The 23,111-nt window shown below is 45.8% G+C and overlaps 2 protein-coding genes across 2 annotated transcripts in view; one reads left to right on the forward strand and one right to left on the reverse strand.

Moving 5' to 3' along the window:
• The window catches only part of CCNK (cyclin K), a 30,235-nt gene extending 12,934 nt beyond the window's left edge, over nucleotides 1-17,301 (reverse strand). Inside the window, exons 1-4 of the mRNA XM_086708839.1 lie at nucleotides 16,993-17,301; nucleotides 4,628-4,876; nucleotides 4,094-4,175; nucleotides 2,435-2,566 (exon numbers count right to left, since the gene is read on the reverse strand). Coding sequence (XP_086564965.1) covers nucleotides 2,435-2,566; nucleotides 4,094-4,175; nucleotides 4,628-4,824 — 411 coding nt within the window. The 5' untranslated portion in view covers nucleotides 4,825-4,876; nucleotides 16,993-17,301. The remainder of the gene's footprint in view (nucleotides 1-2,434; nucleotides 2,567-4,093; nucleotides 4,176-4,627; nucleotides 4,877-16,992) is intronic.
• A 262-nt stretch (nucleotides 17,302-17,563) lies between these two features.
• Nucleotides 17,564-23,111, forward strand: part of SETD3 (SET domain containing 3, actin N3(tau)-histidine methyltransferase) — an 80,290-nt gene continuing 74,742 nt past the window's right edge. The window contains exon 1 of the mRNA XM_086708838.1: nucleotides 17,564-17,714. The gene's annotated coding sequence lies outside the window, so the exon portion shown is untranslated. The remainder of the gene's footprint in view (nucleotides 17,715-23,111) is intronic.

Here is a 23,111-nt window from a genome sequence, read left to right on the forward strand (position 1 = left end):
TCCAGGTTCCCAAGTTGAACGCCCTCATCTCGACTTTAAGTGACTTTTTTATAGTATTCGTCACAGCTCATAATCAGCTGGTCATAGGATTATTTGATTAAAATCTATCCCAACTCAATATAAAATCCACGAGAATAGAAAAGGCCACGTCTACTTTGCCACCTGTTTTGGGTCTAGTGCCTAACGCTGTGGCTGGAACAAATATTTGTTGAACACGTGAGAAATTAATACAATGGGGGAAACCAGACGGTTGAAGCCAAGCTAATTAAGGTAGAAAAGTCCCACGTGATTCGTGACCTTCTTTTTCCTGCTTATGACACCTCCCTCCAACGAACGGCCCTGCTCTCCTCTCTGGAGAGGGGGTCGTGTCTACAATGTCTTCACTACTCCCAGAGGCGGGGTGCTTTCCTCTGGCTCCTGCACCCCCAGATCATCTCTGGGAAGACCGCACATGATAGAAAGGAGAGGCGGGTGAAGGTCAAAGCCCCTTCTCCTCCTCACGGGGGCGGGTTTCAAAGCCCCTTCGCCTCCTATGGATAGCGTGACCCTTTCCCTCTTCCTCTCTTCTGGGGCAATGGAGCTGCAGAACTCCTACCTCACCGTGCCTGATCAAGTCTCGTTTCCTGATCTGAAGGTAGAGCGGGTAGAAGCTGGAGGTAAAAGGGCACTTCCCCAAAGGCACCCGAGGGTAACACACGCCAAGGTGCTGCCACATGCCCACGACGTGTTCCTACAACTGTCTCCTACTCTGTAAGAATCTGATACCCACAGGTATCTGATAGTTACATTACTTCTATTAAATTCCCTTTTAAAAAAAAAATTTTTTTTTTAACATTTTATTTATTTTTGAGACAGGGAGAGACAGAGCATGAACAGGGGAGGGTCAGAGAGAGGGACACCCAGAATCTGAAACAGGCTCCAGGCTCCGAGCTGTCAGCACAAAGCCCGACGCGGGGCTCGAACTCACGGACCGTGAGATCATGACCTGAGCCGAAGTCGGCCGCTCAACCGACTGAGCCACCCAGGCGCCCCTTAAATTCCCTTTTGATCGTTGTTAGTAAGAATTCCTAATAGATGCACATTCTTATAAACAGGTGAACAGGTTTATAAATCATTTCAAGGGACAGTTACCCATGTTGACAGTACTTACAAACTATTAGTATTAATGACAACTACAATATATGCAAAAGCATTCTGGGCCTGTTAACTCCTCAAAGCAGGAAGGAAAACGAACACATTTTACAAACACCAACCTAAATACTCATTGGTAGACAGAGGGTAACTGTGTGGCGGGCGACAGCAGCTAGCGAGGAAAAGTAAGACTGAATGGTGCCCAGTTCCTCATCCTGGTGAGCCTGGCTTTACCTGTGCTCTGGAGCTTGTCATTTCTCCGACAGGTATCTACTGGGTGCCTATTCTGTCCAGCCACTGTACCAGGCACCTGGCACAACAGATGACATGGTCTCTGCTGTCAGAGATCTTACAGCGGAGGAGAGTTCTTCTGTGCGATTATCTGATTAAAATCCAACCACCTTTGGGCGCCTGGGTGGCTCAGCTGGTTAGACGTCCAACTCGACTTCAGCGCAGGTCACGAATCACGGTTCATTAGGTTGAGCCCCGTGTCGGACTCCGTGCTGACAGAGCAGAGGCTTCTCAGAGTTCTCTCTCTCCCTCCCTCTCTCTCTCGAAACAAATAGATTAAAAAAAAATCCAATCGGCAGTTGCACTAAGTGTTGTGAAGCACAGCGAACAGGTGCCATCAGGGTTACAACGGGGTGGGGGGAACCTGACAGGAGTCAGGGGTGGAGGAAAGCCACTACGGGGCTCCGAGAGTGGTCTTTTTCGAACATAATAAACATATTAAAAGCAGCTCTACAACTGTTCCAATACCGACTCCTGACAGAGGCAGGGATTGTGGGGAAGGGCCAGAACGGACGGCGCGTCCAACAGCAACCTCTGGGTGTCTGAAAATAGCTGCCCATGTTAATACTTCCCAACACTCTCAGGAAGTGGAAAGACACACAGCGTAAGCAGACACGGGCACATGTCCGTCTATTGCCTGTGCTTTCCGCCTATTCAGGAGCTGGCTGGAGACGCGGCCCTCCCATCACGGTCGGGCCGACGAGGCTGAGCTGCGTCCGGGTCCAGGAGTGCTAACGGGAGCAAGCGGGTTTCTGCTCACGTCCCGTGTGCCACTGCCTCCAGGTCCTCAGGGTGAGGCGTGCGCGCCAGCAGGTGCTCCCTACGCGCAGGCCGTTTCATCTTCCCTCCTCTCTGACAGAGGCGAGAAGGAGGACCTTCTGCACAAAGCCCTCTCAGGTCTCGGGGGGGGGGGGGGGGGAGGGACTGGCAGCTACGGGGGCCACACGAGGAACCTTATCACAACACTACCACGAGGAACCAAGATCTGAAGGCAGGAAGTTAAGATTCTTACCTTTGGGTCGTCTCCAAACTGGCCAAATTGTACATCGTTTAATAAACTACGAGCCGTTTTGATGATATCCTTACATTTTTTGGGCGTTTCTTCTACTTTCCCAGCCAGAAAGAGACAACAAGCTCCTGTCACCTGCAAGGGAGGTAAGAGCTCTTGAGATACTGTTAACAAAGCTCACAGGAGAAAGCAGCAAGGAGTTCTGGCCTTCGCAATAACCCGGTCCCCTTATTCTCCTATCTTCCTCTCTTCCTTTTACTCGTTCACAAATACTCTGACGCTCAAAGAGCTTGAAGGATATTTCGTATACGTACACACACCCACTCCCAATTTGGCTTCGTAAGTTATTTCAAATTGAATTTTCCAAAGAAAATGGCATGTAAACAAAATAGATGCCAGAAAGGAAAAGAATCATAGGAACAAACTTTCTTTTTACATTGCAGTCTTAAAGATAATGGCTCCCGGAACAGTGAGCTTTGCTGCAGAAAAAGAGCACAATTAAACACATTTCCCGTGGAACCCATCCATATACCACCGCCCACGCTTTCTCTCCCTGCCCCAGCCGCCTGGATCCACAGGCGGTCCCTACCCCACTGCAGCGCTCTCACAGCCTGGCCTCCGGCTATTCTCTGCCTGCGCCAGCCCCCACCTCCCACGCCCCCCCCCCCCCCGTGCCCCTCCTCCACGGGACCCCAAGCACGGCAGGTGTCAGATGCTGTGGCAGGCACAAAGCTGACTCTGCCACAGGCTCCTTCCTCTAGAGCTTTACAGACCAGTGAGGAAGACATGTGTACAAAACTGGGAAAAACCTGAGCAAGAGGAAGGATCCCCAACACGTTAATTTCCTAGTAAATCTTCTGTCATCTTCCTCCTAAAAACCCTTCCACAACTTCAGTCTGCCTACTAAAGTCAGATTTCCCTGGTCCGAAGACCGAGGCTCACTATGGTCCGATACAGCTTACCTTTCCACCCGTGGCCCCGCCATTCCCTTCCTGCCACACGGACCTCCCTGGCCGGGCGACACAGAATAGTACGCTGCCCGGTGTCTCTACTCATGCCAGTTCCTGTTGGACCAACTGCTCCGTCCCATCTCAGCACCTCTAAGCCCTACTTCCAGTCAAGGCTTAACTGCCGGCAACTCCTCCCTGGCATCTTCCCTGAGCCCTCTAAGATGTAATTAACCACTCCTTTGGATGCTCCAGCCCTCCTTCCTCACCTCTCCTACGGCTTTACTATGGACCATGTGTTTTGTACATGTCATACCACCTATCCTGGCTACTCACGGCAGGTTTCCTGTCGGACTCTGCATGTTTAAGGAGTAGCTAAAGAGTGAGTGATATGGCATAAAGAACTTCTCTTCCATCTTGCCCTTTTTTTGGGGTCTTCCTTAGAAGCCCAAATTCATCTTGTGAAATGTGAGAAGGAAGTAAAGTCCACACAAAGTGCAATACGATCGTGGTCCACCCTGGCTTAAATAAGATTTAAATATAGTTAGTTGAAAAAAATAAAAGTTCAAACTTGATTATTTATGGACACCACGTACTACACGGAAATAAATACTTTCTGGAAAACAGAATAAGAAGAGACTATAAACAGTCCACTAAACTGTGTGAAAAGAGTAACGTGTGTGTTAGCGAATTATAGTAAAATTCAAACACTTACATATCTTGGGAATTGCTTGAAGGAATGAAACATATAGAAGCGATGAAAATAAATTATTCCAGTTGCCAGGGTATCATAGTGTCTGTTGATCTGGTTAAGGACTTGACCAAGAATTTTTGGAAGTTATGCTCTTAGTTAAATGTGGAAACATAAAGGCAAACAATAACAGCAAAATCAGCGTTTAAACACTCTGGTGGCAAAGCATGGGGATCTCAGGGTTTCAGGACTCTGACAAGTTGACGTTAGCAAGTTGAAGTTCCTACTTCTAACAAGGCAGGGCTTCCCCAACCTCTAGGTACACCTCAACGGTGACCACCGGGCATGCCTCCTGGTGGCCACTCACCCAATGGCTGAGTCTACACGTTTAAAGGATAAACAGGAAACAGAAAACCCCTGAGGAGCCAAGTTAGTCAGAAAAAATTGAAATAGAAATACTTAAGAGCCATTTCAGTACGGACACAGTGCTACCTATTTTGTTTTTAGTATCCAGGTGGGGAGCCTATCTATAACAGATTCCAAGGAGACTTAGGATACAGTCCCAAACGTGTGCCCACATCAAAGATGAACCGAGCCCCCTCTCGGCGGTACCGGGCTTCAGTGGCTGGATCGAGTCCTTCGAGCTGCGAGGGTGTATGAGCCAAGTCTTTCTTATCCCAGTACCAACATGGTTTTGTGTGGTCCAGGTTTGCTGAGGTTACTGAAGGGCTTGAGTTTTCTTTATTCTCCTTCATTTATTGAAGTAGACTTGTTCTTTCCAAAAGATTTTCTGAAAATGTTAGAATCCTAAGAGAAAGAGAAGGAGCAGTGAAGTTGGAAAGGAATACTCCACATCAAACAATCCGGATCATCAAAGACAGTGTGCAATCACTGATTATATATGATTCTGGATCAAAATTTCCCAGAGCGGCACCTGGGTGGCTCAGTCAGTTAAGCGTCTGACTCTTGATTTCAGTTCAGGTCATGGTATCACGGTTTGTGAGATCGAGCCCCATGTCAGGCTCCATGTTTACAGGGCTCGGAGTCTGCTTGGGCTTCTCTCTCCCTCTCTCTCTGCCCCTCCCCTGCTTGCGCACTCCCTCTCAAAGTAAATAAATAAACAAACTTTAAAAAAATTTCCCGGAGAAGCAACACTACTGATTGACCATTACAAGCTCAGACTCAGCCCCAAAGCCAATATAACACATAAGTGACCCACGGTATAATAAATCCCAAATTTCATTGCAGCTGAAAAGGAAGGGCATTTCCGTCTCACTTTCCTTTCTGCCTTTCTTCAGTAGACTCAATCCCTTCATGCTGGTCTAGATTCCGTTCTTTAGTAAAATCCAGGCCTGTCTTAACCCCCTAAAAAGATTTATGCTCCAAAATTATCCATCTCTTCCACTCAGCACCCAATCAGAATTTCCCTTTTTCAGTTTACTTCATTTCACTTAGAAGAGCCACCAGATTGGCTGAATTCAAATCTGCACAAGTCACTGAACTGAGCAATAAAAATCAGATGTCTGGGTGCAGTGATTCTGGGGCTGTGGGTAGAAGGAGGTGGTCCACAAGGGAAGAAAGAAGTTCCTTTAAGATGTTCAAGGGGCGCCTGGCTGGCTCCATCGGTTAAGCTTCCGACTTCGGCTCAGGTCATGATCTCATGGCTCGTGAGTTCGAGCCCTGTGTCGGGCTCTGTGCTGACAGCTCGGAGCCTGGAGCCTGCTTTGGATTGCGTGTCTCCTTGTGTCTCTACTCCTCCCCCACTCACTCTCTGTTTCTCTCTCAAAAATAAATGAACATTAAAAACAAATTTTTCTCATCCTCTTCTTTTCCTTTTTAAAAATTTTTTTTTAGTGTTTAATTTTTTATTTCTGAGAAAGAGAGAGACAGAGGGCGAGCAGGGGAGGGGCAGAGAGAGGAGACACAGAATCTGAAGCAGGACCGTGAGATCATGACCTGAGCCGAAGTCGGATGCTTAACCAACTGAGCCACCCAGGCACCCCATCATCCTCTTCTTTTTCATTCAGAATAAAGAGGTTTTCTAAAAGCATCATGTTGAGCAAAGAAAACAGAAAACAAGGACTCTCATCTGGAGGCCACTGGAATATGTAAACCGTCTGTAAACTCATCAGAGAAGAGCAATTCTCAAATAGGTCGCAGAAGTACTTTAAAGAGGCAGCTAGAAGCAGGTGGGTCTTGTCGGCAAGGAAAGAGCGGTTCACTAGCTCAGTTCCGGGCCAGAGGCATCAGTGAATCTGGAAGCCTAACCTTTTCTGTGTGCTGCCTCATTTCTAGTGGGAAAGGGGATTTGGCAGGGCTGAATGCACCCCTCCTCCTCCTCGCACCTGGAAGCCCTACAAATGGATCTTTCCTCCACCAGGAAGAAATTAAGTACCAGGAAAAAAGTAATCTTCTTCAACTGATTTGTAATTGTGTGTGTGACAGAACTGGGCAATGACTGGAGGTTGGGGAGGTCAGTTACCTAAAGCCTAAGTAAACATGGAAAGTGCACAATCAGATGCTCAGTAAATATGAAGAGTTCAGAGTTGGATGTCATACTGGGATACATTTCTCAACTCTCGGCTGGCAGAAGCTCTAAAAGTGTGACTATATCCTCTGTTGGCAAGGCCAGGGAGAAGCAGGCGATCTCATATAGTGCTGGTGGGAACACAAAATGGAACAACTCTCACAGAGGGGAATTTGGCAATATCTAACAAAATTACATATGCATTTGCTGTTTTACTTAGTAATCCCACTTCAGAGAAACTACTCTGAAAATACCATTACAAGTATGAAACAGCGTATCCACAAGATCATTCATGAAAATGTCACTTATAACAGCAAAAACTGTGAACAACCCAAATGTCCCTCAATGGGGCACTGGCTGAAGAAAATATGGCTAACATGAACATTAATGGTGTACCATGCTGGTATTAAAAAAAAGACTAAAAAAACCCTTTAAGTCCTGGTAAGGAGACAGTTCCAGGATCAGCTGCATGCAGGATAGTGTACGTGGTACGTTAGTATCCGTGTGAGAGGAGAAATAATAGACATCTGAATTTGTTTTTTAAACTAATAATAATAATAATAATAATAAAAAGGTTACCAATAGGGAACAGGGAAGAACAGAATGGAAGGGACAGGAATGGGAGCAATACTTTGGGGATCTCTTTTTACACAGCTTCGACTTTTTTTTAAATGTGTTTTTATTTTGAGAGAGGGAGGAAGAGAGAACGTGAGCAGGGGAGAGGCAGAGAGAGAAAGAGAGGGAGAGAGAATCCCAAGTAGATCTCAAGAACCATGAGATCATAACCTGAGCCAAAATCAAGAGTCAATGCCCAATTAACTGAGCCACCCAATCACCCCCACAGCTTTGACTTAAGAAGCCTTTTATTTGAAAATAATTGCAGATTTACAGAAGAGTTGTAAAGGCAGGAGGGAATTCTCATATACCCTTCACTCTGCTTCCTCCAACGTTAACGTCTTATACAACCATGGTATGTTTACGAAAATGAAGACATTAATTTTGGTACAACTGAACTACAGCCTTGACTCAAATTTTGAGTTTCTCCAAAAATCCTTTTCTGTTCTGGATCTAATCCAGGATGCGACACTGCATTTAGGGGCCTTATTTCCTTAGTATCTTCTAGTAACAGTTTCTCAGCGTTTCCTGGTTTTTTCATGAGCTTGCCAGTTTTAAAGAGTACCAGGCAGAATGAAATGTCTCTGATTTAGGTTTGTCTAATGTTTCCCCAAGAACAGACTGGAGTTTTGGGGAAGAATGCCACAGAGGTGAAGTGCCCTTATCTCATCTCACCACATCAGATAACAGAACCTACTGTCCATGTAAACCATGACCACTTGGTTAAGATGGGGTCTTGCCAGGTTTCTCACTGTAAGTTACTATTTTTTCCTTTCCATTCTCTATTCCTTAGAAATGAATCACAAGGCCTAGCCTACCCTCAAGGGCAGGGAATTAAGCGACATCTCCTGGAAGGAGAAGTATCAATGAAGGTGAGGACAGATGTTCTAACTACCACAGTAATTAGTGAGCATTTGGGGGAAAATATTTTGCAATGCAAAATACTAAGCAAATCATCCCCTTTTCTCCTTCAAGTTTCGCCCATTAATTTTAGCATTCATCTGAGGATCTTGCCTGTAACAATTCTTGTGGTGTTCTTTATTGTAAAAAAAATTTTTTTTCAACGTTTATTTATTTTTGAGAGAGAGAGAGAGAGACAGAACACGAGAGGGGGAGGGCAGAGAGAGAAGGAGACACAAAATGGGAAGGAGGCTTCAGGCGCTGAGCTGTCAGCACAGAGCCCAGCGCGGGGCTCGAACTCACGAGCCATGAGATCATGACCTGAGCCGAAGTCAGATTCCCAACCGACTGACCACCCAGGCGACCCGATTACTGTGGTGTTCTAATGGTGACTTTCTATTTCCTTCCTTCCTTTCTTCAACATTAGTTGTTCTTTTGTAAGAAAGATCTGTTTCTTCACCCTCATTCATGTATTTATTCAATCACTTATTTATATTAGTATGGACTCATCGGTGTTTGTTTCATTCTTTGAATCATAAGCCAATACTACCGTCATTTACTTCGTTGCCCAAACTATTCCAGATATAGCCATTGGAAGCGGCTCTTTTGGGTTGGCTCGCGAGTCCTTCTGCAACTCTGACTTCTGAATCATGTAAATATTTAACACTAAAAAGAAAAAAGCAAACCCTAAAACTCAGAATAAACCCAGTGTATACCAAACATGAAACACGGAAAACCATTACAAGTAATTCCCGATCTCGTTCCATCCTGAGCGAAATATATTCGAAGCACAAAAGAACTGCAAGGAAATCTTAAACTTCTTCAGTAATACTTTGTTGGTACTGGCATTACTATTGTTCACTGTCAACCCGTTTGTGTATGTGTACCGTAGGATAAAGCAAAGAGATACAAATGTTGATGTCGTTAGGAATCAAGATTTTCAGTTCAAAGTAAACATATGCATAAGATCAAAGGTTAAGGAAAACCTGTAATGTTAAATTTTAATGGAAAACACAAAAATCATGGTTAAAATATGTATACACATACATCCCAGCTCTGTCCACCGCAAGTATCTAGGAGCGACGACATTCCTATAGTCAGGAACACATCAGTGTCCAAATCTTAGTTACCCTCTACAAAAAAAAAAACCGGTCTCCTTTCTCCTTTCCAGTCTGGGATAGGGGTCTGCCTGAGATGTGCTAAGAGTAATGGAAGCTTCTAAAAAGACACAGGAGCCAGCGTGGACTCTCACTGGACAAATTCAGGGAATTTGAATATTAAAAAGAAAAATAACAATGACTGTAAAAGAGTGAATGAACAATCCATGAGTCCGTAATTTATGTATATATATAGCAAAGTCTACTTTGCTAGCACTGGTGTTAATTAATGTGGAAGAAAAGTACCTTTACCTTAACAAAAGCAATCAATCCTGGCATCACTAATAGGGTGAAAACCTGCTATTATGTGGCCTCCTGATATGATGCAATAGAAAGAAGTATCAACCACCTATGTAGTATTCTTCCCTCTAAAAAGCTAAATTCAACCGAGACTTTAAACCTAACTTCCACTTTACAGTAAATACTGGGAGTAGAAGAACAAGTCAAATGGCACAAGGAAACTTTTAGTCACATCCAGAAATGTGACCCTCCACCAGACAACTGACCTGGTCTCTTCAAGGAAGTCCATGTCATGAAAAATACAGAAGATGGGAGGAACTGTCCCAGATTTCAAAAGACTACAGAGGCATAATGCTCAAACTAATGTATGAATCTTGATTGGATCCTCATAAAACAAAAACAAAAACAAAAAAAAAACTATAAAAGAAATTTCGAACAATTAGAGAAATTTTAATATGGCCTGTATACTAGAGGCTATTAGGGCCTATTAATTTTCTTAGGGGTAACAGTGATGATACTGTGATTATATACAAAAATGACTATTCTCAGGCTGAATGAAGTACTTCCGGGTAAAGTATCATGTCTGCAACTTTTTTCAAATGGCTTATCTAAAACACAGGTTCACACAGTAAAGTGGTAAAATGTTAACATGTGACCAGTCTAGGCCACAGATAAACAAGTAGTCCTTGTACCCTTCTTTCACTTTATAAAATGTGGGGGAAACTCAAGTAAGACCACTTATTTGACCGGGTCTCCCTTATTCCCTCTGGGTCAGTCTCTCTCAGCAGCCAAAGAATGCTTGCTTATGCATGAGTAGTGATTTTATAAATTAACACGATGTGTAAGTGCATTACAGCACACAAAAAGAAAAGCACGCTAACTTTAACTGCATGGTTTACTAATTTTCACAAAGTGAACACGCTTTTGTGACACCATCCAGCTGTGAAACAGAATTCTACAGACATCCCGGACTCTCTCCTCTTTCCTCTTGTAACCACGATTCCCCCAGAGGTAACTGCTACCTTGACCTCTAGTCCCAGCAACGAGTCTCGCAGGGTTCTGAAGGACCCTGGAATGGTAGAATATCACTCTTTGACAATGGCTTTCTTCTGCTCCACATTATGTCTGTGGGGTTCATCCTTGCTGCACAGAGCAGTACCCGTTCATTCTCATTACCGTATGGCACTGGTTTTCAACCAGGGGCGAATTTGTCCCTCAGGAACACTTTGCAATGTCTACAGACATTTTGGGCTATCATAACTAGGGAGCTGCTGCTGGGCATCTAGTGGGTAGAGGCCAGGAATGTTGCCGAACATCTACAAGGTGCAGAACGACAGAACGACTCTCCACAAGGAAGTAACTGTTCCAAAATGTTGACGGTGTTGAAGTTGAGAAACTCTGTTGTACAGTGCTCTATGAATAAAACATAATTTACTTATCCACTCTACTGTGAACGGACATTTGAGATATTTCCAGTTTTTCATTTTTAATAATAGTAACAAACATCCATGCACATTCTGGTGGAGCAGAAAGCAACTGGCCAACTGGTTGAGGGAATCATCATCTCAAAATCTCTGTAATGTATTCACAGCACACTAGCTGGGAACATCTACTTTAAGATATATCGACCCAACAGTTGTGCATGTAGTTACTCATTCAAATATTTGCTGAGTATTTACTATGAGCCAGGCCTCAATGACACAGCAGGAACGGAGATGCAAGGTCTTTGCCCTACCTGAAGCTTATGTTCTAGGAAGCTCATGTCCTAGCAGCAGAGACAAAGAGAAACAAATATGTTACTATTTATCAGGGAGTGGCAAGTGCCATGAAAAACAAGAAGGCATGGTAAGGGGGCAGAGAATGAGGCAGGGGCTGTTTGGAGATGACCAAGTTAGGAGACTAAAGTAGCTGTTCAAGTACCGCCTGATGAGGGCTTGTCCCCCTCCCTCAAGATGATGCTGAGACAAGAAGCAAGAACCACATTGGGCTGTGATGCAAATAAATAAATAAAGGCAAGAGATGATTTCAAGCTTGTCTGCCTGACAGAGAGGGTAATACTAAAAAGAAAAATGGGGAAGGAGGTAGTTTTGATGGTGGGGCCTGGGGCAGGGAGAATTTGGGTTCCAAAAATATTAGGTTTGAAGAACCCACTAAACATCTGTATGGAAATACCTATCAGACCTAGAAACAGGACTGAAGTCTGGAAGAACATATCTATCTGGGATTCCTCCATACAGAACTGACAACTGAAGTCATGGTGGCAGGCGGAGGGATGGAAAGTGAAAAAAGAGGTCTGGAGACTGAACTTGAGAAAGCAGAAAAATCTCCAAAGGAAAGAAAGGGAAGGGATGGTCCAAGAGGTGGGAAACTTGTAACTTCAACTGCAAGAGAAACCAAAGGACACGGGCTGTGAGACAGATGTGGCAGTTAACAGTGACAAACACTGAAGAAAATTTAAAGAACAAAGAATTAAGGAAAGGTTACTTTGGTGGGGAGTTCTCAGAGTCACTGAAAGTTGACTATAGGAATGTTTGCACAACTCTGTACTGAAGACTGCTGGCTTGTACGCTATTTTAAATCGGTGATTTGTGTGGTATGTGAACTGTCTCTGTAAAGCAGAAACACACGTACGTAAATAGCAGAACCTTTGCACAAGTACGGTGGGGCAGAAGGGAGACTGTGAAAAGGAATGAACAGGCTATGAAACAGGGTTCTTGTTTACTCAGCGGAGAGGAGAGTGAAAGATGTCTGAGGCAAGAAGGGAAGGAGCCACTAGAGGAGGCCGAACAAGCCACTGAGGGGTTAAATGGCCAAGGGATAATAAAACGCATAGTAAAAAAGTTAACCTCAGGGAGGAAGCTCTTCCTCTGAAACAGGAGGGAAAGAAAAGTTTGAGGAAGATAACCAAAAAAAAAGTCACTTAAGGGGGAGGAAATAAATGCTACCCCCTTCCCATAGAGTATGAAGGCCTGTGCTGAGAGGAAAGGGGAGGAGTGAGGAAAAGGGACGGGACCCAGTGGGGGGGACATAGGAGTGGAAAACAAGCTCCAGCTCCCTACATGGTTTTATTAAACCACAGATATACTCTGCCTGCTTTACCTTGCTGCCAGGGGCCAAAGCCCATGCTAATAATCCAGCATAGTGCCTTTAGATTATTATTTTTCATGTTTTTTTTTTTTTTTTTTTTTTTTGAGACAGAGAGAGAGACACAGAATCCGAAGCAGGCTCCAGGCTCTGAGCTGTCAGCACAGAGCCCGACACAGGGTTTGAACTCATGGACCATGAGATCATGACCTGAGTTGAAGTTGGACGCTCAACCAACCCAGGCACCCCCCCTTTTTATTTTTTAATTTTTGTAAAATGTTTATTTTTGACACAGAGAGAGAGAGAGAGCCTTTAGACTCCGGGGCCAAATAAACAATACACGAAAGTGAAAATAAATGTGCATAAATAGAATCAAAACAGTCCTCACTCCCCTGAAAAAGTCCATACCTCAGTTCTACACCCCTGTTCCTATTACCCTTTATTGATTTTTTCACAAGACCCTAAAGTTACAGGTTTTCTCATTAGCAGCTCATGATTACTGTGAAAATGGCTCAGGGTTACAAGCACCACAAGTAAAAATCTCTCAATAAACAAGCGGCATGTCAAAGCTTTTCAGCAACATCTTCCAGGAATGTGCTTTAGATATAGCATTTTAATTTTTTTTTTTCAACGTTTTTATTTATTTATGGGACAGACAGAGACAGAGCATGAACGGGGGAGGGGCAGAGAGAGAGGGAGACACAGAATCGGAAACAGGCTCCAGGCTCCGAGCCATCAGCCCAGAGCCTGACGCGGGGCTCGAACTCACGGATCGTGAGATCGTGACCTGGCTGAAGTCGGACGCTTAACCGACTGCACCACCCAGGCGCCCCAAGATATAGCATTTTAAATGATGAAAGAAGAAATGCATTTTCAAGTTTAGAATTTGGACACCCACATGTTGGAAGCAATAGTGAAGGTCATTACTCAATTTTCTGACCTAGTACAGAAATTCCCTCTAAGTAATACTTAGTCACTCACTAACCTTCATTCGGCCACTTTCATTAATGAACATTAATAGTTTACAAATTAGTATTACAAAACATTAATAGTTTACCTATGGCATTGCTGGGTATCACTAACTAGTGTTCACCTTTATTTTTGTATTAGTCTTAACGTTGACTTTTCCGCCTTTCAACAACTCTCTGAATCCTTACCTTTCCCTTGTCTACTGATTGCCTCTCAAATGTGAAGACAATTTTCCCATTCCCTTCTCTTCTCCAGGGTAAACAAACATCTCTATTTTCTCAACATGGTTTTTAGTGTTTCAAGATAACCCCTAAACATTAGCAACCAAAATGGAAAACGCTGTTTACACGATCTTCATAGTAAGTGGGGGAAGGGAGATTACCAATACTCAGCAACATGTCCATTGTGCGTCCACTGAGACACAGCATGCCTGCAAGCTGTATTTTATTATTCTCACAATTTATTGTGCAGAAACCAGAACCAAAGAGGCATGAAACAGCCTGCCTAATTCACAAAGGTCGTAAATGGCAGAGCCACAATTTGTCGTTAGATGAAAATATCGCTTTCCCTCAATCTGGGGAAGATTCTCCACTTTGCTTCCACAGATGGAACATTACATCCTACAATCCACACCCCCCCCCTTTTTTTCCCCCAAATCTGGTCTTCCTCGTCTCAAATATGCATAATGAACTTTTGTAGATTTGACCTGGCAAATTTACATCTTGTTAATTTTGACCTATTGTTTCAACCTTTAAAAATTCTTTATAGCTACAGGTTTTGAGTACACTTATTAATGTGAGGAGTATGCCTCATATATTTAAAGTTGGCAATAAAAAAAAAAAAAGGTGCTAACCAGAATAGGGGCAAGACCAGAGCCCTATAGCTCATCTCTAAACACCTGTCTTCGGGCTGACATCAACCCATTAATCATTTGGGGTTTGGTAATTTCTTTTTTTTTTTTTTTTTAATTTTTTTTTCAACGTTTATTTATTTTTGGGACAGAGAGAGACAGAGCATGAACAGGGGAGGGGCAGAGAGAGAGGGAGACACAGAATCGGAAACAGGCTCCAGGCTCTGAGCCATCAGCCCAGAGCCTGACGCGGGGCTCGAACTCCCGGACCGTGAGATCGTGACCTGGCTGAAGTCGGACGCTTAACCAACTGCGCCACCCAGGCGCCCCTGAGGTTTGGTAATTTCAATGGACATAAATCCACCCAAGCAGACCTTAGCCAGTGTACATGTGTCTCTTGTGTCTACTAGGACAGGAAGAGAGATACATTCAGTGTCCTCAGGAAACCTAAATGGACCCATGCCTAGCAATCCCTCATTCACCACCAAGGTAGCAAACTTCGAGGGACAAGTAATTAGACATATGTCATCGGGCTGGCTTTTTTTTTTAGTTGAAACTCTGAAGTTTGAGGGAATGAGCTCTCCTTTCCCAAGTACTCACAAACTCTTTCTGCTCTCCCAACAAGGCTCAAAACACAGGGCACCAAAGTGGCTCAGCTGGTTCAGTGTCCGACTTCAGCTCAGATCATGATCTCGTGGTTTGTGGGTTCGAGCCCCACATTGGGCTCTGTGCTGACAGCTCAGAGTCTGGAGCTGCTTCGGATTCTGTGTCTCCCTCTCTCTCTGCCCCTCCCCTGTTTGCACTCTGTATCTGTATCTCAAAAATGAATAAAAACATTTAAAAATTAAAAAAAAAAAACAACACAAAACCAAGGCTCTAAAATAGAGTAACAAGTTCTAGCATCCAAGAGCCATCAACCTAACTGCTCTCTGCAAAATCTGAGATATTTACCAGATTCCAGTCTTACACCATTAACTGTTGTTTTCAGATTCCTCAAAAGCTATGAGCAGTGGTTTTACAATTTTACCTGCAAGTATGCCGGTATATCATTTATCTGACCCTAAAGATATGAAATGAATTTAATCCAACTTGAAGTTCTTTATGATCTCCTCCATTACCTTGAACTTCCTTTTCATTTTGTTGGTCCTCACCCAATTCTTAGAGACAGCAAACAAACCATTTTTCTTCTTCAGCGAACTCACTGCTTTCAAACATTATCTCCCTAGGTAAGGTAGGCTAAAACCATTTTTTCTTTACGACATTCAATTTCAGAAGTGGCATTGAAAATGTAAGGACCTCTTTAGTAATTAGAATGTTTCCTTATTGCTTGTTGGTGCAAACTACATTTTCCAAACGAAACACCCATTATGTTTTATGCAAGAATCAACAAATAAGGTTGAATGATGCATTACAATACAATGAGACAAAAGGAAAAAAAAACCCCTGAAAATTAGACACTAAGAGTGGTTACTGTGAATAAAATAAAATAATCCTGGATAGCTCTTACATTTACCGTCAAGATTATTTAACAAGCAAGCAATCTAAAGCCGCTAACAATCTTAACCAAAATGTCTACCAATACCACCATTACTACCATCATCCATCCATTGTTCATTCAACAATCTAGAAAGCTTACAATACGTCACCCAGTGTTCTAGGTGCTGAGGATACAAAGCCCCTCATGGAGTTTTCATTCTAGCAACATCATTCAAACAAACCCTTAATGAGCGCCTACAAATAAAAAGCACCATACTAGATACATCTAAAGAGCGATTTAGAACGAGATACATAATCACTATCAAGTTTACTTTAAAACCACAAGAGATCACCCTCAAGTAACTGCTCTCAGAAGTCGCGCCTAACGTCAGATGATTTCGCGAAAGCTCGGTTTAACTGGCAGTCCAAGTTTAGGGAGCGTTACCAACCGTGTTCGGTGCTGGTAACAGTCCAAGTACTTTCAGACAACCTCAGACTTACGCCTCAATTTTCTTAAGAACAACTGCTTTAATAACAAACCAAACAGTCCAGAAGAGGATCGGTAAAGACGACGTCTCGGCAAGAACGAACCTAATCGCGGAAGTTCCTTTTCCTTATTTCTAGTCCCACCCTGTTACATGGTTCTTCAGACTCCAAAGTCGGAGTACCTCAGACGTAGAGTAGAGTAAGTCTCAGGCCTAACCTCGACAGGGACCAGAACACTGCGAAATAAACTGGGAAGATAGAGGTACACTGCGATTGTGCGGCTCAGAGGCTGCGCGCGCGTTTAAGAGCACGCGCCCCCCCCCGCCCCTTCTCCCCATCTGCTAGAAAGTCCCCGAATCCTAGCCGCCCCTCACTTCGAGGGCTGCTGTCTGTTTTAGGGTCCGCGTCGGCCTCCCTGCCCCGCTCCTGTGTCTCATACACTCTCTCGAAGCCCAACCCGCAGCCCCGCCGTCGCCCGCTAACTTCGATTTGCACCAGGGATAGCGAAGCGAGGCGGAATCCCGAAAAAGAGACTCCGCCAATGGCCGCAGATAAATGGCTATACCCTACTCCGACCTCCAGGGAAGTGGAGGTGAGCGGCGGTCCGTCGGTCACTCACCCCTCGCCTCAGGCAAGCCCCTTAGCGACGTCTCTCCTCGCCAACCGCGGCCATCTTGGACGTGGAATGTCGGGGAAGCGACGTCATCTCGCTGCGTCCGCGACGAAAAACCAGCGACCGGGCGCGGCCCCGCCCAGCCACCCCTAACCGTACTGCACGGCCTCCTCTCCAGCCATTGGGCTTGCGGGCCAGAACGGCCTCGGCCCCGCCAGCTTCGGCGCCACAATTGGCTGGGCTGCGCCCACGCCAGGCGCTGATTGGAGAAAGGGCGCCTCGGGCCCCGCCTCCCGCGTCCAAGTTCCGTTAGCACGTTCGGTTGCTCCCGAATTCCGTCTCGCCCCGGGGGGGGCGGGACTGCCGAAATAGAACGCCCCCGGGCTGGCTCCTCCTCCTGCCCGCAGCGACGGCTGACCCGTGGGGAGGGGCCGGGAAGAGACTGGCGACACTTTCGTCTTGGGAGAGCTCTACTTTCTTCTGATTGGCTGACGTGCGTGGGAGCCGCGGGCCAATGGGCGGCGGTGGCGGCGGCCCGGGGGCGGGGCCCGGGGGCGGGCGGAGCCGGGTTGGGCCGCGGCGGCGGGGCCGTCTCAGGCCGCCGTCCCGCCCCTCCCGTCCGGCCGCCGCCGCCGCCGCCGCCGCCGCCTGGGGCTTGGTTGAGGCGGACGGTGGGTCCGGGCCCGAGTGTGGCGCCGCCGCCGCTGCGCGAAGGGGCAAGCGGGCAGGTGAGTGCGGGCGGCGGTTCCCCGGCGCGCGCGGCTCGCGGGCAGACTCTCGCCGCCGCCCCCGAGCGCGGTGAGGACGTCCCCCGCCCCGGCCGGCGCCCCTCGGCCCAGGTTCTGCGCGCGCCCCGCCGGTCGGCCGGCGCCCGAGGTGCGGGCGGCGGTGTGCGCCCCTAGGGCCAGGCGGGAAGGCCGGATGCGGGGCGCCGGCGGGTCGGGGTTGGGGGCGCCGTTCGGCCTCTGTCCCCCCTCCCCGGCCCGCAGCCCCTCGGGGGCGTCCGGCCGGCCCGGAGGCGGCGGCAGGTGCAGGGAGCGCCGGTCGCTGGGCGCCCGCCGGGTGGGGCCCGGGCGGCTCCGGCTCGCGCTGGGCGGCTGGGCTGTGCGTGCGGCCGGCCCGCGCTCCCTTCCTTCCTTCCTTCCTTCCCTCCCCGTCGCCGCCCGGGTGAAGGCTGTGTGGCTTCTGTGTTCCGCTCCCCAAACGTCAGGTGCGCCCGGGGACCAGCCCCTGCTTCTCTCTCTCACTTTCCAGCTATAAAAACAGGCGTTGAAAATAGGTCATCTGTCTTCCCACGCGCCCTGGCCGTGGTCCACACGCTCGGCGCCCTACTAGGGAGAAGAATTCGGTGCTTTGGAGTTTGTCATTCCGGCCCTTAAACTCTTCCTCCTCTCGGCTCCGGCCGGGCGCCGCGACTCCGCCTTCGCCCCGCTTGTCGTCGGGGCACGGGAGCCGCCGGGTAGCGGGCGCCACTCGCCGCGCGGCCTCACCCCCGCCGCGTAGCCGCACGTGTAGGATCGCTTGCAGGGTGTTGCTTGGCGATTCCAGATGAGGGACGTGTCATTTCAAAAGCGAAAGTACTTTTAAAGTGTGTTGACAGGTGACTTTTGCTTCCAAGACCTTCCGAGTTCACTGTTTAGCGATGAACCTGCTCCTAGCGTGATTGTGGGTGTTGGTTCCACAGCTATATGCGTTTGTCCCAACTCGTAGAACCGGACACTGAAAAGTGAATTTTATCATGTATAAACGATACCTCTCCCTTCCCTGTGTTTCTTCTCAGTTGACCCCGCTGGTATTTCAAAATGGAAATAGCCAGTAATAATCTTGGAGAGGTTTTTCTTACCATTTTAAGTGAATGCATTTAACTCAAGAATATAGCAAAATAAAAGCAGCTTTACACTGTTAAAGTTTGGCAAGACTGGCTTGAACCATGATAAATTGTGCCTATGCAGGCTACTGTGTGTGCAGTCCCGCCTTTTACCAAATTAGTCCCAGGGGCTGCTGTGATTGATATTCTGGTCAGGTTCCAACAATTTAAGGAGGAGTGTTTTTCTCTGGCCCCAGAAAGGAGTTTGCAAAGCCAAGTTCTCAAATACAGAACAACCTCTTTATTGGAATTCCAAACCTCAGTTTTTAGCCCTTCAGCCTGTTCAAAATTGTAAGCTAACGTCTGAAATGCTAGTCCATCCTGAGAGGGTGAAATGGTTGCTGCTTTCCTTCTCTTCCTCAGTTTGCTGACCTCTCTTGGTGCTTTTGTTCCTGGCAGTGGCATTGATGTTGGACTTGAAGCTTGAAACATTTTCGCAGTGGAAATGAAAGTTTCTGTTCAGTTCTGTCAGTAAGTGCAGTAAGATTGTCAGTAAGAAAGTAACGCTTAACTGATCTTCTCTTCCCTATGGCAAGCATTTAGGCCACATTTTAAATGGTTAAATCTTTGAAGAGCCGCTGGAAAATGAGGAAAATGTAAAGGTTGTGCTGAAACATTCTTCCCTCCTTAAGTTCAACCACCGGAAAACTGTTTTGTTAGGAGCGCTCACAACAGCCTCCTTAAAACTTGATGCTTTCGCGTCTAGAAGAGCCTGACGGGTGACAGCTGGAGGGAAGTGCCAGCCTGAGTACAACCAAGGCCTGCTGGTAGCGGAAGGATTTAGTAGGCAGTTACAGAATTCAGTAAAACCAGGTACACAGTTTGTGGCCTGTGGAATGTGAGCAGGCCTGGGAGCAGAAATCTTACCTGCTAGCTGAGACTTACTCTGGATTCTTTTTTTTTTTTTTTACTGGCTGTCGGTTCACTTTGAGGCTTTCCAGTTCCTTCAATGTTTGAATTACATAGTCTCCTTTTTTTTCTTATCTCAAGTCTGAAGTAACTTTTAGAAACACAGCTAATAATAGTAGATCTTTTTTGTGTGTGTAGTTTGATGACTATCTTTCACTGGCAGGTTTTTGTTGTTTTTTTTTTTTTTTTTTTTCCCCATAGAGACTGATTTGCTGGCCAGTGCATGGTGCTTCTGGCGGGGGTGGGGAGGAAGAGCTTCCAGTGCGTCTCCTCTCTTTGTACCTAAGTCCTGGGAATGGAGCCATGATCTTGTTCCCCCATTAGAGGAACCGGAGTCACTTACTACTGTGGCACTCAACATTTTTTAACAGAGCAGTGAATATGTCTTTATTCTTAGGTCACTTTGCAAGTCGCCTGTGGCCAGTTGTTTTCTCAAATTGCTCACGTTATATTTGGGCCCATCTTATCGTTGACGAACATTTTGATTTGCTGTGCATCCTTTTTCTCTTGCTGCGGTCGTAGACATGTTTATCTTGGATATCAGTTCGTTCTGAGTCCTATTTAACATAATGATAGTATTATGTAAAGAAAGCTTAGTTAGCGGAATTGGCCAGATTAGAAGTCCTACTTTTGTTGTTAAATCCATCCAATAACTCAAGCCAGAGATTAGCTGTGTAGACTCTTATTTCCTCTAGGTTTTAGAAAGGAACAGGTGTAAATCAAGAGGTACGAGCCCAAGTATTGACAGTTTGCAACTGAAATAAATTTGAGTGGAAGAAAAATGACTCTAAATGATTATGGAAGTCAAATACCAACGTTAAGACTTTGAAGTTCTTTCTTATTCTAGTACTTTCTAAGTAGAAGTTAATTAGTAATCAAGACAAGCCCAAACACTTTTGGCTGACCGTGGAAGACGAGCCCGACCCTGAAGTTAAGATTTTGAGAAGAATCTGAGTGATGCTGATTGCCAAGCCGAGTGAGATCATAACCTGCTACGTGCGTTAGCTTCAGTGGTGGGGATGTGTGGAGGGCGGGCAGGGAAAAGAGAACAGGAGGAAATGCTTTCACTCTTTTCTAGAAGGACTAAACATTGTCCAGAGAGTGTAATCAGGGTGTCTACATAGAACTCTTAATAAATGTGCTGTGTTTTAGGCTCATCGCCTATCTACGATCCTGAGTTTCACTCTTCACGTTTTTAGGACACAATTCGTTAGGATTTAGCAAGGTGCAAACAGTCACATGACTGAGTGACTTAAAGCTTTCAGTCTCAGTAAACAGGCCTGACTCTTCACTATCAATAATTTTCCAGCGAGCACAGTTAAAAGAAAGGAAGGGTTCGTGTTGAAAGATACTCATTAAAGTTGCTTTTGCCATATTGGCTAATGATTAACGAAGTTATCCGTGTGTTGATTGTAATGGCTTAGCACTGCTACATGTTTCTAAGTGGTTTCTGCAGTTTCTTGACATGCGTGTGGCATTGCAGAGATCAATGTGGGATATGCGGGACTGGGCAGAGGCTTATTTGGAAGTTTCCCATCGAAGCTGAGGCAACTCCCATTTGTTTGGACAAGGCTAGCAAAACGGCTCTCTACCTGAAAAAGGCCGAAGAGGTAAAACCTTTACGTGGTACGTTTTGCTACTGTAAGGGAATACTGTTATTTTGAACTTTGGAGGCGATGACCAGCCTTCCAAGCCTTCGCAAGTGGGTTGGTTTTGAGCTGAATCTGTGAAACACTATTGAGTGTCAGTAAAGTTTGCCACCAGGGTGTGCTGGTGAGGCTGTGCTACCAACTGAGCCTTCATCTTGTGTGGAGTTTCTTAACCTCTCTCAATTTCAACCTTCTCATCTGTAAAGTGGGTATGATTCTATCTCTTTCTATTGTGTGAAATGCCTCCCTCAGTTTCTGATAAAGTAAGTGCCCAAATGATGCAGTCATGATGAAGACAGTCACGTTGGGGACCTGCCGTAGGACATTGTGTGTGGCAGGGGTGATGGTGACAGTGGCCTGGAAACAAACAATGACAGCATGAAAATTGCATTTCGGTTCAGACACTCACTTGATACAGCACGTCTTGTCTTGCTGAAAATCCGTTTGTGTAACAAAGGTTTCAGTTGATTGTCATTTTGTCCTCAAGGCTGTGGGACTGTGTGTCACTCATCTGTGCCTTTCAGATTAGATACTCGAGAAATGTGCACTGAACAAATGAATGCACTCCTTTGTTTACTTGACTCGTAGAAAAGCCCGGGCAGTCTCAGGCGTAATCCTAAGATCCCCTTGATTCGAGTTCCAGGAAGACAATCCCCACTGAACTGTGTCCCTCTCAGAGCTCATCAGAAGGGTTTTGTTGCCTGGAGAAAAAACTTCATTGAACATACCTAAGTGAGTTTTGTCCACTTTTGAGAAGGAGTATGTTAAACCGGGAGAAGAGAAGGCTTTGTGGGGGAACAGAGTGCGGTCTTCAAAAATTTGAAGGGTAGTCATTTCTCTTTGAAAGGCAGAAGTGGGGGACAGGTCAGAGGAGATGATGACCTTTCCAACAACGTAGTGCTGGAGTGGCTCACAACCTGGAAATGCACACGCGGCAGTGGGCGGTTAGCAGCTCCAGCCCTGGGAAGCACAGGAGTGCCCGCAGAACCTCCGCTCTGTCCCTCGCTCTGTCCCTGCCCTTAGCAGCAGCAAGCCTCAAGTAGTGCGTTTCTTAGTCACAACACTCTCCACCCTGCCTCTCCAGCGTTTTCAGACCTGAACTCATGGCGGTGGATAGCGACGCACTTTGACGACTGTCATTGCTTCATGACCCTGGGTGGGGTTCTTTTAAACATGTGCGGGGCTGAGGATTAACACAGATAACCCCAAAAGTCTCTTCCAAGCCCCATATTCCACAGTTCTAGAATCTCAAATCTTAGGGGAGGAATGTGGGTGGTTCGAAGGTAATTTCTTGACGGATTACAGCTGTTTCTTCACTTAACGTTTTTCTTTTTTCTTTTAGAAAGACATGAAAGAAATGATTATTCATGATACCAAATGATTCTTTGCTTTCTGAGAGGTTTTTTTTTTTCAGCTTCCTTTAAATAGGAGCCTCATTTTAAGTGTATTTACAGTTTAATTCAACAGCAGTTTAAAACTGAAACTATTATATATTGAAAAGTCAATCAGAAATGGTTTAAGCATTTCTAAAATTACTGTGTAAATTAGTGGGAAATTAGCAGAAAACACTGTAGAAAGCAAGAAACGTGTGTATTTTGTTAAATCTCAAATGTGTGTGTATCTACCTGCCCCTGTCTGCTTATAGATTGTAAATGGTTCTGTACAGAGATTGAGATTTTACTTACGTGCAATTTACAGGG

This window comes from Puma concolor, chromosome B3 (assembly GCF_028749965.1).
Source record: "Puma concolor isolate L17-30 chromosome B3, mPumCon1.1.hap2, whole genome shotgun sequence".
Taxonomy (NCBI): domain Eukaryota; kingdom Metazoa; phylum Chordata; class Mammalia; order Carnivora; family Felidae; genus Puma; species Puma concolor.